At 36.5% G+C, this 13,829-nt stretch overlaps 1 protein-coding gene across 1 annotated transcript in view; it reads right to left on the bottom strand.

Moving 5' to 3' along the window:
* The window catches only part of LOC150093526 (leucine carboxyl methyltransferase 1-like), a 205,116-nt gene that overhangs the window by 18,944 nt on the left and 172,343 nt on the right, over positions 1 to 13,829 (bottom strand). Inside the window, exon 5 of the mRNA XM_090413476.1 lies at positions 5,290 to 5,373. Within this exon, the coding sequence (XP_090269602.1) occupies positions 5,290 to 5,373 (84 nt within the window). The remainder of the gene's footprint in view (positions 1 to 5,289; positions 5,374 to 13,829) is intronic.

The following is a 13,829-nucleotide window of genomic DNA, read 5'->3' as shown; positions in this document are numbered from 1 at the left end:
AGGAAATTGACAAATCAGGAAAGAAAAACCCTAGAGAGTTTTTTTCGAAATGTGGCAAGTAGGAGGAAGAATGATCATGGTAAGATGAAGTTAATGGATGAAAGTGGTAGAATAGTAACTGCTACAGAAGACATTGTTGAGGTATTCAGAGATAAATTTACAAGGATGTTTCATCCTGATCATGGTAGAATCACAAGGAAATTAAGTGTAGAGGACATAGGAGAGAATGGCTTAATTGTGAGTGAGCAGGAGATATTTCAGGTAATAAATAAACTTTATGCCAATAAGGTGATTGGATTTGATGACACATCGCCATGCATCTTAAAGGAATGTTTCAGGGATTTGGCATGCCTGTTTAATAAAAGTCTTGCAACAACATAGGTTCCAACGAGTGGAAAAAGGTTAAAATTGTTCCAATGCATAAAGGTGGTGATAAGACTGTAGCTTATTATAGGCTGGTCTGTATATCTGGAGTTGTGGTAAAGATACTGGAGAGATTGGTGAGAAGTAGGATACAGAAAATGGGTTGATAACAGCAGTATTCTTTGTCGTTATCAGCATGGGTTCGTTAAGGGGAGATCATGTTTCACTAACTTACTTATGTACTATAACAAGGTGACAAATACCTTGGACTGGGGAGATGCATATACAGTGGTGTACTTGGATTTTGCAAAGGCTTTTGATAGACTACCACATGACAAGCTCTTATACAAATTGAAACAGATGGGATTGGATAATAGATTCCTGAGTTAGATCAGTGACTATCTGTCGGATAAGTATCAGAAAGTTGTATATGGGGATGTGATATCCCGAAAGAGAAAGGTCACTGGTGGTGTGCTGCAGGGATCAGTTTTGGGGCCATTGTTGTTCAATTTGCATGTTAATGATATTGGAATGGGTTTAACTAGTGATATGCAGCTGTTTGCATATGATGCAAAACTGGGGAGAGCAATGCAGAGTCAAGTGGATGTTATGACCTTACAGGAGGACTTGAATAAGTTTCATGAATGGGCAGGTAAGCGGAACTGTCAGTTCAATGTTGCAAAGTGTAAGGTTTTGAGATTTGGTAAGCAATGATGGGATGCAAAGTATACACTTGGTGGGGAAATTTTAAAGGAAGTGATGGTGGACAAGGACCTGAAATTCAGAGGTCACAATGCACAAGTTGTGAAGACGTTACATCAGATAATGGCAAAGATGTGAAGAACCCTGACATGTAGAAATAGAGAGGTTATGATGCCACTGTATAAGGCCTTGATCAAGTCTCATATGGATTATTGTGCACAGATTTCGTCACCAGGTTTTCATGGCAATGAGGATATGTTGGAAAGGGTTCAGAGAAGATTCACAAAGATGGTCAGTGATCTTTGGAAAGTGGAGTCTTTTGGAAAGAGGACAGATTGAGGGAATGTAAGTTGCAGAGACTTGTGAATAGGAGAAAGGGGAGGGATATGATTGAGGCATATAAACTATTCACAGGTTGTTATCAGGTCGACATGGAAGAGATTTTTCATATAATGAAAGAGGTGGGGGAGAATTAGAGGCTATTGCTGGAAACTGTGTGAGGAGGGTGTGAGCAGAGGAGTAAGAAGTATGTTTTATTGTGAGATTATTATCAACCACCCCAATCTGAACAATAATGATGGTCTAAAAATCCTAAACATATGGAATGGAAGGCACGTATTCGACCCACGGAACCTTCCTCTCTAAGAGTAACTATAAATAGGACTGTAGATAATCCAGGATCCTAAATCAAAAATAACAATTGTAATGCTAAAAATAGAACATCATTGTTACTGAAAGAAAACTATCTATAAGAAAGAATGTTTGCTCATGTTATCATAAATAGAATTTAGCTTGATGTAGTTTCTAATTAATTAATTTGTAAATTTTTTATTTTTTTCACTAGAGGTCACCAGTCATCAAATAATCGTTTCTCCAGTTTACTGTATGTAATGTAACTCAGCTTGTCCTGTATATTTGTATATGCTCCAGATGATGATCTTAATATGAAGATCGAAACGTCGGGAAATTAAAAGAGTTATTTATAACACAGTTGTAAAGTCCATAATTTCTAAAATGAATGTAAGGAGTAGGTTCTTTGCATGGAGAGTGGTTGGTGAGTGGAATGCATTGCCTGAGTGTGTTGTGGGTGCAGACACATTTAATCAGTTTAAAGCACGGTTGGATGAGCATTATGTGTATGTATGTACCTCCCACGATGAGTCTTGTCTCCATGGAAGTCAGATGTTAATAACAGTTACATTCATATTGATATAAAATTTAGTATCAATTTTAATTGGTTGCCATTTCCTAGAAAATGGAATCAAAATAAAAGTACTGGAATTTACTCCTTTCTTTTAGTGTTGCATGGTGATCAGCATTTATTTTAGAAATTATGGACATTACAACCGTGTTATAAATAACTCTTTTAATTTCCCGCCGTTTCGATCTTCATATTAAGATCATCTGGAGTATATCTACCCTATATATACATAAAATAAGCCTTTTTATGTCACGTTTTTTGAAACATTTTGAAACTCAGGGGGTACCCTGAGTGTCAAGTCTTCAAAATTCGAGTCATCAGAATTCAAGGAGAACCAGCCTACCAGTCTGGAACTCAGGGGGTGGGGTGCTGTAGGTTCCAGGGTAGTACAAATATACAAGTACAAATATACAAGGACAAGCATTACACACAGTAAGCTAAAGAAACAATGATTTGATCACCGGTTATTTTACTGGCGTGACCTCAAGTGGGGAAAAAAAAAATTACAAATTAATTATTTAGAAACTACATCAAAGCTAAATACTATTTATAAAATGTTATCAATATAAATATTTTATAAATATTTATAAAATGAGAAAAACATGTTATCTTGCTACTACAACTTGTAGAATACTACAAAAATACAACCTCAAACCTCCTGCAATATTAAAAATCTTACTCAACTCATCCAAGGCCCACCCCAGAGTATACCGTTTTTATTGCACCTGTAAATATACCATACACATAGGAAACAGGACATACAATTCCTATCAGACAAAAGGAACATAAACGACACATTAAATATAATTACTATGGTAAGGCTGGACTTTCTGCTCATGCCCTGAACACTTTACATAGAATTGACTGGAAAAGCAACACTTGTTTAAATCACCCCAAAACATGGAATGAATGCAAATTTAAGGAAGCCTGTGAGATTCTTATCAACCACCCCAATTTGAACAATAATGATGGTCTAAAAATCCCAAGCATACGGAAAGCACATATTCTACCCACGGAACCTTTCTCTCTAAGAGTTAACTCTAAACAGGACTGTAGATAATCCAGAATCCTAAATCATAAATAACAATTGTAATGTTAAAAATAGGACATCATTGTTACTGAAAAAAGACTGGTATTAAGAAAGAATGTTTTTCTCGTGTTATCTTAAATAGAATTTAGCTTTGATGTAATTTCTAAATAATTAATTAACTTGTAATTTTTTTCCCCCACTAGAGGTCATGCCAGAAGAATAACCGGTGATCAAATCATTGTTTCTTTAGCTTACTATGTGTAATGTAACTCAGCTTGTCCTTGTATATACTCCAAATGATGATCTTAATATGAAGATCAAAACATCAGGAAATTAAAAGTTATTTATAACACAGTTGTCAAGTCCATAATTTCTAAAATGAATACTGGAATTTACTAATTTACCTGAAGTCTAATTAAATCATTGATCATATTTTAATTCTGGATAAATTCAAGCTAGTCAAAAAATTATCAGCTTCTCAGCTGATACCACTAAACTTTAGTGGTTCCCAATGAAGGAAAGAAGAATGTACTTGTAAAAACTGAAGAATCTATAAAAAGAAATAGCATTTAAATAGATGTGTGGCCTACATTATACACAATGCCACAGATTGTTCACCAACAGACTTTCAAAGTATTCTTGTGAAAATTTATAATATTCATGCCATAAGGCTGAACAATTAAAATTGTTTTGTGACTTAGTTGATGAAAAACATGAAAGCAATATTGTTTTAACAGAGTTAAATCATATCTTTCTTATAGTCCAGCTGTATTAACTTTTTTCTTTTTTTTTTTTAAATCCACTTCTTACACAGTGTATTGAAACTCTTTTCATTCATTCCGAATACTGAAAGATAAGATGCATTAACATTTGAAGTAAGAACTGAGAATGAAATCTTTATTGATAAAATGAACAAGCATATTTATGTTGCATAATTTGATTAATGATGATTTCTGATACATTAATAGCTTAAATTTTATGCAGAAAATTATAATAATACAGCAAGAAAAATTATACATAGAGAATGAGCTTGCTATATCCCATCCTTGATCTAAACCAAACTTTTTAGTTATGGAGAATAAGTTAACTATATTTACATATAATTTTGTTTTTTGGTTGGTTACAATAATTCAGATGTGTACCTGTGATGGTGGATTGACTTCAAAATCAGCTTGTGCATTTTGAAGAACAAAGCTCAGGTATAAAAAAATTAAATTATTTACCATTAACATATATACAATAGATACAATCAATGTTGTCATTCTCTTTATCCTACTAAGGAAATCTGATAAAATCACATTCTCTATTCATTCCGAATGGCAATTAGGAAATTAATGTATAATATTCTATATAAGTCTAACTTTTATATTATTCTTTCTACTGTGATATTCACTGGTATTAAACCATATTTGCTTTTGCCACACCAGTGTTGATGTTATTCATGCTATCAATAATGACTTCTTTCACAGTGTATAACACTAAAACATCTTTCATGGCTACCAATAATGACTTCTTTCACAGATAATATAATTCCATCATATTATATTTATTCACATCCAGCCACTCACACCCATTCCATGTGCTTTAAAAAATCCATAACTCATCCATATAATCCAATGAACATATGTAGCACACCTCATATTTTACAAAATGACTAAAATCAAAGTTTAATTTCCTTTGATTAATAGTCTTTCTATTAGTCTCACTAATAATCACTAAATTTAATGCCAGTCAGCATACATTGCTCTACTTTCAGAGTTTAGAAGAAAACTGAACAAGAAAACACAACTTCTGCAACAGCTCTCACAGATAAACACATTAAAACCAACAGTTAATTAACCAAAAATATTATCCGAACATGCAGTGATCTTGCTCCCAATTTCACTACCCCCCCCCCCACAACTTCACATATCAAGGACTATATTAAAAAATAAAAGGTAAATATGATGCATTACAATATTCCATCCCCAAGATTTTAGTTTCATATACTTACCTATCAATTTCTTCTACAGGAAGAGACTGGTAAACTTCCATCATATCCCATGCTTTGGCACCATCCCATCCAGCTGTTAAAAACCTATAAAATTAAATTACATTACCTGCTATAAATAACTAAATTTATACACTACAAGCAAGTAGGCTGGTGTTCTAGATACATTAGACTTTTTTTATATAAATTAAGCCTCATCATTTTCTTATAACAAACAAAAATTACTGCAATACTTATCATTATCAATACACTCGTGGACTAAAAATTCTATGTTTGCTTATCCTCTTGTTGCCTGGACTCCACCTGAATGATGTTTTGTCATTTATTTACTTTCTTTTATCTCTATGATTTTTGTGGTTTGCTGCAGATAACACAGAGTAAAACATCCAACAATGTTTTTCTCTGTGTTGTCTGTAGCCATTATAGACTGAAACAAAGAACTGGCAGAACTTCTGACCAAACTATTTAATTAAAGCTTAGGTGAGGGCTGATAAAGTCTCAAGTAAGTGGAAGAAGGGAAAATTAGTTAATTGCATAAAAGAGGCAAATTATAGATTGCTCAGCATCTCGAGAGTGGCTGTCAAGATACTGAAGATGCTGGTTAAGAACAATGAATGTGTTTAATTCTCTGCCATGAATGAAAATTTTTAGTTGTAAATAAACACAATATCACCAGTTTAATCTATTTTTAGTCAATTCAAGTTAAGTCACATTACCTGGTATGTTTTATGTCATAAATATATATATATAATTTTGTTCTGTATTTTTAATCCTACATATTGTGTCTGTTGGGGTGCTAGTCATTACAATACCTATTTGTCAATTTTCACTGAATTTTTTAAATAATGAATTAAGACCATAGAGTTTAGAAGAAAACTGAACAAGAAAACACACTACTACAAGCACACAACTTCTGCAACAGCTCTTACAGATAAACACATTAAAACCAACAGTTAATTAACCAAAAATATTATCAGAACATGCAGTGATCTTGCTCCCAATTTCACTATCCCCCCCCCCCCCCCACACACACACAACTTCACATATCAACGACTATATTAAAAAATAAAAATAAAATGTAAATATGATGCATTACAATATTCCATCCCCAATATTTTAGTTTCATATATCAATAAGAGGATAGGATACATACACATCTCTCTAAAAAGAGCATACTGTTCTGCAAAGTAACCAATCACAACATGATAATCTAAAATAAATAGGTATTATTTCTGGAAAGATTTCCATGTAAATAAATAATAAATATTTTGCATGAAGAAGTGATTAGCTTATTTCATATCCAATAATAGAATATGCATTTTAATCGTTTTCTCAGTTGCCATTGGATCATATGACATTCTTCCTCTGTCTGCTAATGTTTTGGAACTATTCTGAATTCAGAAACCCACTAATGCAGCTTATGTGTATACATAGCCCTAACAGTTTTATTTTGGAATGGTTCCAAAACATTGGCAACAGATAGGAGGAGTTACAAAAGGAAACTGAGCAAGAGGGTGAGGAGTGGTTTCTTTGCATGGAGGGTGGTTGAACCGTGGAATGTATTGCCTGATAGAGTGGTGAGAACGAGAATGGTCAATGAGTTTAAGGAGTGGTATGATAGACTGTGTTTCCTAGGAAGGACCTACCACGATGAGTCTTGATAGACTTGTGTTTCCTAGGAAGGACCTCCTACGATGAGTCTTTTGACTCCTTGGAGGCCTAAATAATAATAATAATAATAATAATAATAATAATAAATGTCTCTAATAATTCTTTGATGAAATAAGTTTAACAGTTTCTTCACTGCATCATAAACAAATATTGAGAGTTTTTGTGATGACTGAATGTTTTTATATTTATTCATGATGGCAGTGAAGAAACTGGTAAACTTACTTCATAAAAGAGTAATCACAGACATACTCAGGAAAACCTCGCTTAACACGATTAATTAATCCATCAATTATTGCACGCTAAAGGAAATCGCGTAATATAATACAATAGGAATAATTATAATTCATCCATCAGTTACTGTAAATTTCAAAAAAAAAAAAAAAAAAATATATATATATATATAAGCTATATTAGAGATAAAATCATCCAAGTTGATAAAAATTAATTGCTTAAAATTTTAGTTAATGCCTAAACATTTGATTGAGCAACTTTTTCACAAAAAAAAAAAGTAAGTAAAGATGTTTGAATAGTGCTCAATTTTTTCATTTTGTCATGCAATTTGCGATAGTTGGCAATCGCTTTATCAAGATTTCAGCAGACTTCAAAGCTTCATTCCATATCAGGATCAGCATCAAAAATTTCCTTAGCATGCTCAATGTGATTGAAAACTAGCTCAAGTTCTTCTACAGTTAGCTTCTTAGTCGTAAAATTCTCTTCTTGTTTGCACTCCTTATCTTCTTCTTCTTCATATGCACGCTGTTCTACTAGTCGAAGGAGATCACTTAACTGTTCTGAATGGGAATCGAGCAAGTTTCTCATATTTTCATTACCTAGGGGTTATATATGATAAAGTTTTATTGGTATCTAAATTAAAGCAAAATGAAGGAACAGTGAGCAAGCGTGTCGCCTGCCACCACCCGCAACACTGCCACTGCCTACTACATTGACAAATGCTGCTACTCGCTGCAGACTGGCAACAAAAAATTTCATGCAATGTAAAAAAGCGCGCTAATTGATTAATCACTAGCTTAAAGAGGAAAATGCTATCTTTTCACTCAATTGTGCATATTGAATTCATGTTAAGCAAGGTTTATCTGTATAACTGAAGATACATGAAATTGACCATAATCATTAATAAATAGAAAATATATGTTCATGTATTACTTATAAAATGAATGAGCCGATTTTCCATTTCACATAGACTGATCAACACACTAATATATTACTATTTTGTTTTTTCCTCATGTGTGTGTGTGTGTGTTACAACTATAGTCCATCAGTACAATAGCAAGCTAAGTTTTTCATTTTTTAAAAAAAATTAATTTGTTTATTAATATAATTAACGGCTATATTTTAGCCTGTTTTTGTTAGGAGTGTCCCTTATATTTAATACATTGGCTAACATAACTCAAAAGGGGTATATATATATAATTTAGAACATTACGGGCGAGTGTAGAAGGCAATTATGGCAGAATAAAAAAATGTTGAAAAATTATGTATATACCTTGATTTTGGTTTAAAGATGCCTTCTAAATCCAAGCTGTTGTGGAAGGGGGGGGAGAAGAGAGGGAAAGAACATGGGGATGTACTTGGGACATGGGAAATAAGTTTGGGAACCCCGGGTTATAATTAATAATAAATATATATATATATATATATATATATATATATATTATTTTGTTGTGGGGAGAGGAAGGCGAAGGGTATTATTATGTGGAAACTGGGGCAAGGGTTTACGGGGTGTGGATCGTTTCGGTGATCATCTGACCATCGTCGGAACTTTGTGGGAATGACTGTAGGGCTATGTCAAGGCTGCAAGATGGGTGGGGGGGGGGGGGGGTGGGGGGGGGGGGGGGTGGGGGGGGGGGGGGGTGGGGGGGGGGGGGGGTGGGGGGGGGGGGGGGTGGGGGGGGGGGGGGGTGGGGGGGGGGGGGGGTGGGGGGGGGGGGGGGTGGGGGGGGGGGGGGGTGGGGGGGGGGGGGGGTGGGGGGGGGGGGGGGTGGGGGGGGGGGGGGGTGGGGGGGGGGGGGGGTGGGGGGGGGGGGGGGTGGGGGGGGGGGGGGGTGGGGGGGGGGGGGGGTGGGGGGGGGGGGGGGTGGGGGGGGGGGGGGGTGGGGGGGGGGGGGGGTGGGGGGGGGGGGGGGTGGGGGGGGGGGGGGGTGGGGGGGGGGGGGGGTGGGGGGGGGGGGGGGTGGGGGGGGGGGGGGGTGGGGGGGGGGGGGGGTGGGGGGGGGGGGGGGTGGGGGGGGGGGGGGGTGGGGGGGGGGGGGGGTGGGGGGGGGGGGGGGTGGGGGGGGGGGGGGGTGGGGGGGGGGGGGGGATATTCCCATTCCAGAATATCTGAACACGAAAAAACATCGCAACATCAAAAAGAAAAACAAACCACAGAATACAGGGAAGACTGAAATTGCAGCTCACGCCCTTGAACTAAAACACATTCCCCAGATTGACAAAGCCATAATCATTGACAAACAAGAAAACGAAACGATGCTTAGAATATCCGAAACTATTGCCATAAAATGTGATGGTAATTCTATCAACGTCCACCGCCCCTACCTAATTTCCGAATGTTGGACGTTCCAAAACTTACAAAGTAAGCCATGCCTCCGGCCATTTAGCGACAACAAATACCCAAATTTGGCAGATACATCTTGCAGCCTTGACATAGCCCTACAGTCATTCCCACAAAGTTCCGACGATGGTCAGACGATGACCGAAACGGTTCACACCCCGTAAACCCTTGCCCCAGTTTCCACATAAGGATACCCTTCCCCTTCCTTTCCCCCCCCCACAACAAAATAATATATATATATATTTATATATATATTATTAATTATAACCCGGGGTTCCCAAACTTATTTCCCGTGTCCCAAGTACATCCCCATGTTCATTCCCTCTCTTTCCCCCCCCCCCCCTTCCACAACAGCTTGGATTTAGAAGGCATCTTTAAACCAAAATCAAGGTATGTACATAATTTTTCAACATTTTTTATTCTGCCATAATTGCCTTCTACACTCGCCCGTAATGTCTTAAATTATATACAGGGTGTTCGGGATAAATTTGACATATTTATAATTAATTATATTTTTCCGTAAGTTACATGTATTAACACACACTTCTCTTCATTTAAAAGTTTGGACCCTTCTTCATTCATATACAAGATGTCAGAAAGGATGGATAGCTGGAACCCACCTGAATCATGGAAGAGAATAACTTGTATCATGATGATTCGTGCCCGCCATCAAAATAAGGATATTACGACTGCTGCCCAATGCTCCCTGAATACAGTAAAAACAATCAGGCATGAACTAGAGACTTGCAATGGTGACTACGAGGATGTAGCAAGAAGAAAGATCCCTAGCAGACGATCTGATTGCGTTCGTACAGCAGAATTCCTCGCAAATCTGCAGGAACAGGTGTTGAAGAACCCTGGCATTGGAATTCGGGCTTTGTTCGTGGAGTTGCTAACTGTAGTCAAGCCCTGGATAACAAGGGTAGCCAATGGTAGGCTGTATGTATGGCAGCAGGATTCGGCCCCTTGCCACACCTCTGGGAAAAGTCAAAAATGGTTGTCTGAAAATTTCTACGACTTCACCAGTCCAAATGTTTGGCCTCCAAACTCCCCAGACCTTAACCCCATGGATTATTTTGTATGGGGCGCAGTTGAAAAAGACACCAATCGCACTTCCAGTAATACAAAAGCCCAGTTAATGGATAAAATTAAAACAGTTTTTGCGGCCCTTCCCAGGGAGACTGTAGCATCAGCTTGTTCGAGGTTCCGAAGCAGAATTGAAGCTGTGATCGATGCTAATGGTGGTTATTTTGAGTAAATCTTGTTGATAGTATTGTAATTAACTCTGCCTGTAATGTTTTTTTGTCAATTCATTAAATTTAATAGATACAAAGAAGATTTTCTTTTTCCTTACGAAACTGTCAAATTTATCCCGAACACCCTGTATATATACCCCTTTTGAGTTATGTTAGCCAATGTATTAAATATAAGGGACACTCCTAAACAAAAACAGGCTAAAATATAGCCGTTAATTATATTAATAACGTTTTAGAGGAGTAGCATGGGAATTTCCCAGAAATTATACTTAATTTGTTTATATTTTTATAAAAAAATATAAAATATATTTAATATTTTATACCTATGTAGGTATAAAATAGGTACCTACAAGCATGGTAGTGGTCTCACATAGATGATAAAATTTATCTCCCACCTAAAAGTTAAAAAAAATTACTTCTACATTGGTAATGACACAAGATAAAAATTAGCCTTACAATTAAGAAAAACTTATAAACTGACCTGTCCTGAGACTGCAACTATGAAGACAATAGTGGTACCCCAGGCTGACACTGGAGCTATTTGTCTGACTGGTGAGCGAGTTTTTATTTATTTATGAGCAAAACTTTAAAGCCCTGTTTATTAGTAACTCAAGTTTCTGAAAAACCAAAGAGAACATCATGCGAACAGTGTAGAGTTCTAAGGAATGTGTACTCTTTCAGTGTCTTCAGTATGCTTTTGTTTTGTTGCTGTAACTCAAGTTTTCAAGCTGTGTCACTAGAGGACTCTAGTCTTGAATAACTTTGCATGTCCCCACTTTGCTGTCTAGCCAAAGTACATTGTGCAATTTCTCCAGCTTCACCAGTTTGGTTGATATCATTTATATCACTTCTGAAGTTCCTGCCAACTACTACTGCTTTCTGCTAATTCACAAACGGAATGTTCTGTTTGTGGACAAACAGAACTTTACTGGATCTATTGTACAATTTGAAAATTGCAATAAAGCAGTGATCAATGTATGGACCTCCTTTAAGTGATCTGAGAACACTCTTGTGACATGTTCCAAACAATTTGTGAACACTAATGTCTCAAATAATGGAAAGTGCTTCATTTCTTGAAAATTGTCCAAAAGGACAATTTTCATTCCTCCAATTAAAGTCTATCTTCTTTTTATTTCTTTGTCAATGCTATCTAGGTAGTGAAACAGGACTTTTTCCAAGGAGCAACAATCAAGAATGAAACACTGATATTCCATCATTCATTTACCTTACATAAATTATGTTCTTCTGCTTCTGCCCTATCAGATGAACCATGTAACAAAATGGAAATGAATTCTGATACTCTGATATCAACAACTATACTTCCTTTTACAAAATAGGATATGTGATGCATGAATTCTAAATTTATACTGACTTGTTTGTATAAATTTAGAATTCACCTAAAGCTTCAAAATGAATTTGCTTACTAATTCAATAAGACTTTTCATATCAGTGAAAGGCTTGCTGTTTAGGCAATATATTATGGTATGTTACACATATTTCTAAACTGGCAACCATTTTTTCATCCATCTTTTGACATACTTTACAATTGCACTATTTCTGGATGTTCTGGAGCATTTAATACTTCCGTGCACCTAAAATATGGACCAGACAAATTGTGGAACTTGAAAGTTGTCTGAAAGGTTCTTTAAAGCCAACAGCTACATGAGATGAACTCTCACACCTTTGAATTGTGGACAAACAGAAAGCCTTACCCCACCACTTTCATAGTGAAACCATGGAACCTTCTCTTTCCACTTTAAAAGAAATTACCTTTCTTCCAATTTTTAGCACACTGTTCTTAATCATCTCTGGAACTGTAGAATCACCTGATGACCTAGAAGTACTTAGAATTACCATGCATTATACCATCATTTTAGCACACATTTTCAGTTCCAACATTTACAATATGTCTTGAATCACTTTTGAGAAAAAAACAAACAAGAAATGATAAAAAGTAGAAATATTCAAAATCACCATAAAAAGTCTGAATAAAATAAAATCCCTAGATCTACACAGACATTAATATGTTCAGGCTGCACTGTATATCATGTTGCAGATTGAGCAGGAACTTGCTTGACTTGTGTATTTTGATCTTCAGCAGTGAAATTCATGTATATTTTATCTGGGACTGGCGCATCCAGAGATGTGCAGTTGTAGCCTTGCAGGAAGATATTAATAGACTATGTAAGTGGACAATTAATGAGTAGAGCTATAAGTTTAATGTTACAAAGTGCAAGGTCTTGAAATATGGTGTGCAAGGTTGGGATGCAAAGTATACAATTAATGAGGAAATTCCGAAGGAAGCAGAAGAGATGAGAGATCAGGGAGTGATGATGGACAGAGACTTGAAGTTAAAGGATTAGAGTGCTAAAATTGTAGGAACATCGCAATGGATTATGGCAATAATAAGGAGGACATTGACATGCAGAAACAAAGATGTTACGGTTCCTTTGTACAATGCTTTCATCGGGACACACATGGACTACTGTGCACAGATTTCATTGCCTCGTTTTCAAGGGGATGTTTTGGAGAGGGTCTAGAAAATGTTTAGAGAAGTCCCTGTCAAGTTTATGGAATGTCAGATATGAGACATGAGGAAAGATTGAAGGAATGCAACTTACCAACATCAACAGATTGATGTGGAAAGATTTTTTGCAGAGTAGAGGGAGACAAAGATAGAACAAGAAGCTATCCCTGAAAGCTGTATAAGGAGGGGTGTGAGCAGGGGCATGAGAAGCAGGTTCTTTGCATGGAGAGTAATTGGTGAGTGGAATGCAATGCCATGAAAGAGGTTCAATGCTCTATATTGCATAAGAGAGAGTATGGACCTCCCACAATAAGTCATCTGACACATAAGGTCAGATGTTAATAAAAATAATTTATGGAATGGTATTTTTTTTTTTTTTTTAAATTTTTATAAATTTTTTTTGTCATGGTAAAATTTTTGGTCTTAGTGCAGAGCAGTTAGTGGTATGCCTGAGCACTGTCTAAAGACACAAATGATATCCTCTGAATTAAATGTATTCCATTACAATAAAACTGAT

Source organism: Typopeltis vanoorti, chromosome 24 (genome assembly GCF_054136105.1).
Source record: "Typopeltis vanoorti isolate ZY-2024b chromosome 24, IOZ_Tvanoo_1.0, whole genome shotgun sequence".
Classification (NCBI taxonomy): Eukaryota; Metazoa; Arthropoda; class Arachnida; order Uropygi; family Thelyphonidae; genus Typopeltis; species Typopeltis vanoorti.
Note: the sequence above shows the minus strand (reverse complement) of the source record. Positions and strands in the feature narration are given on the sequence as shown.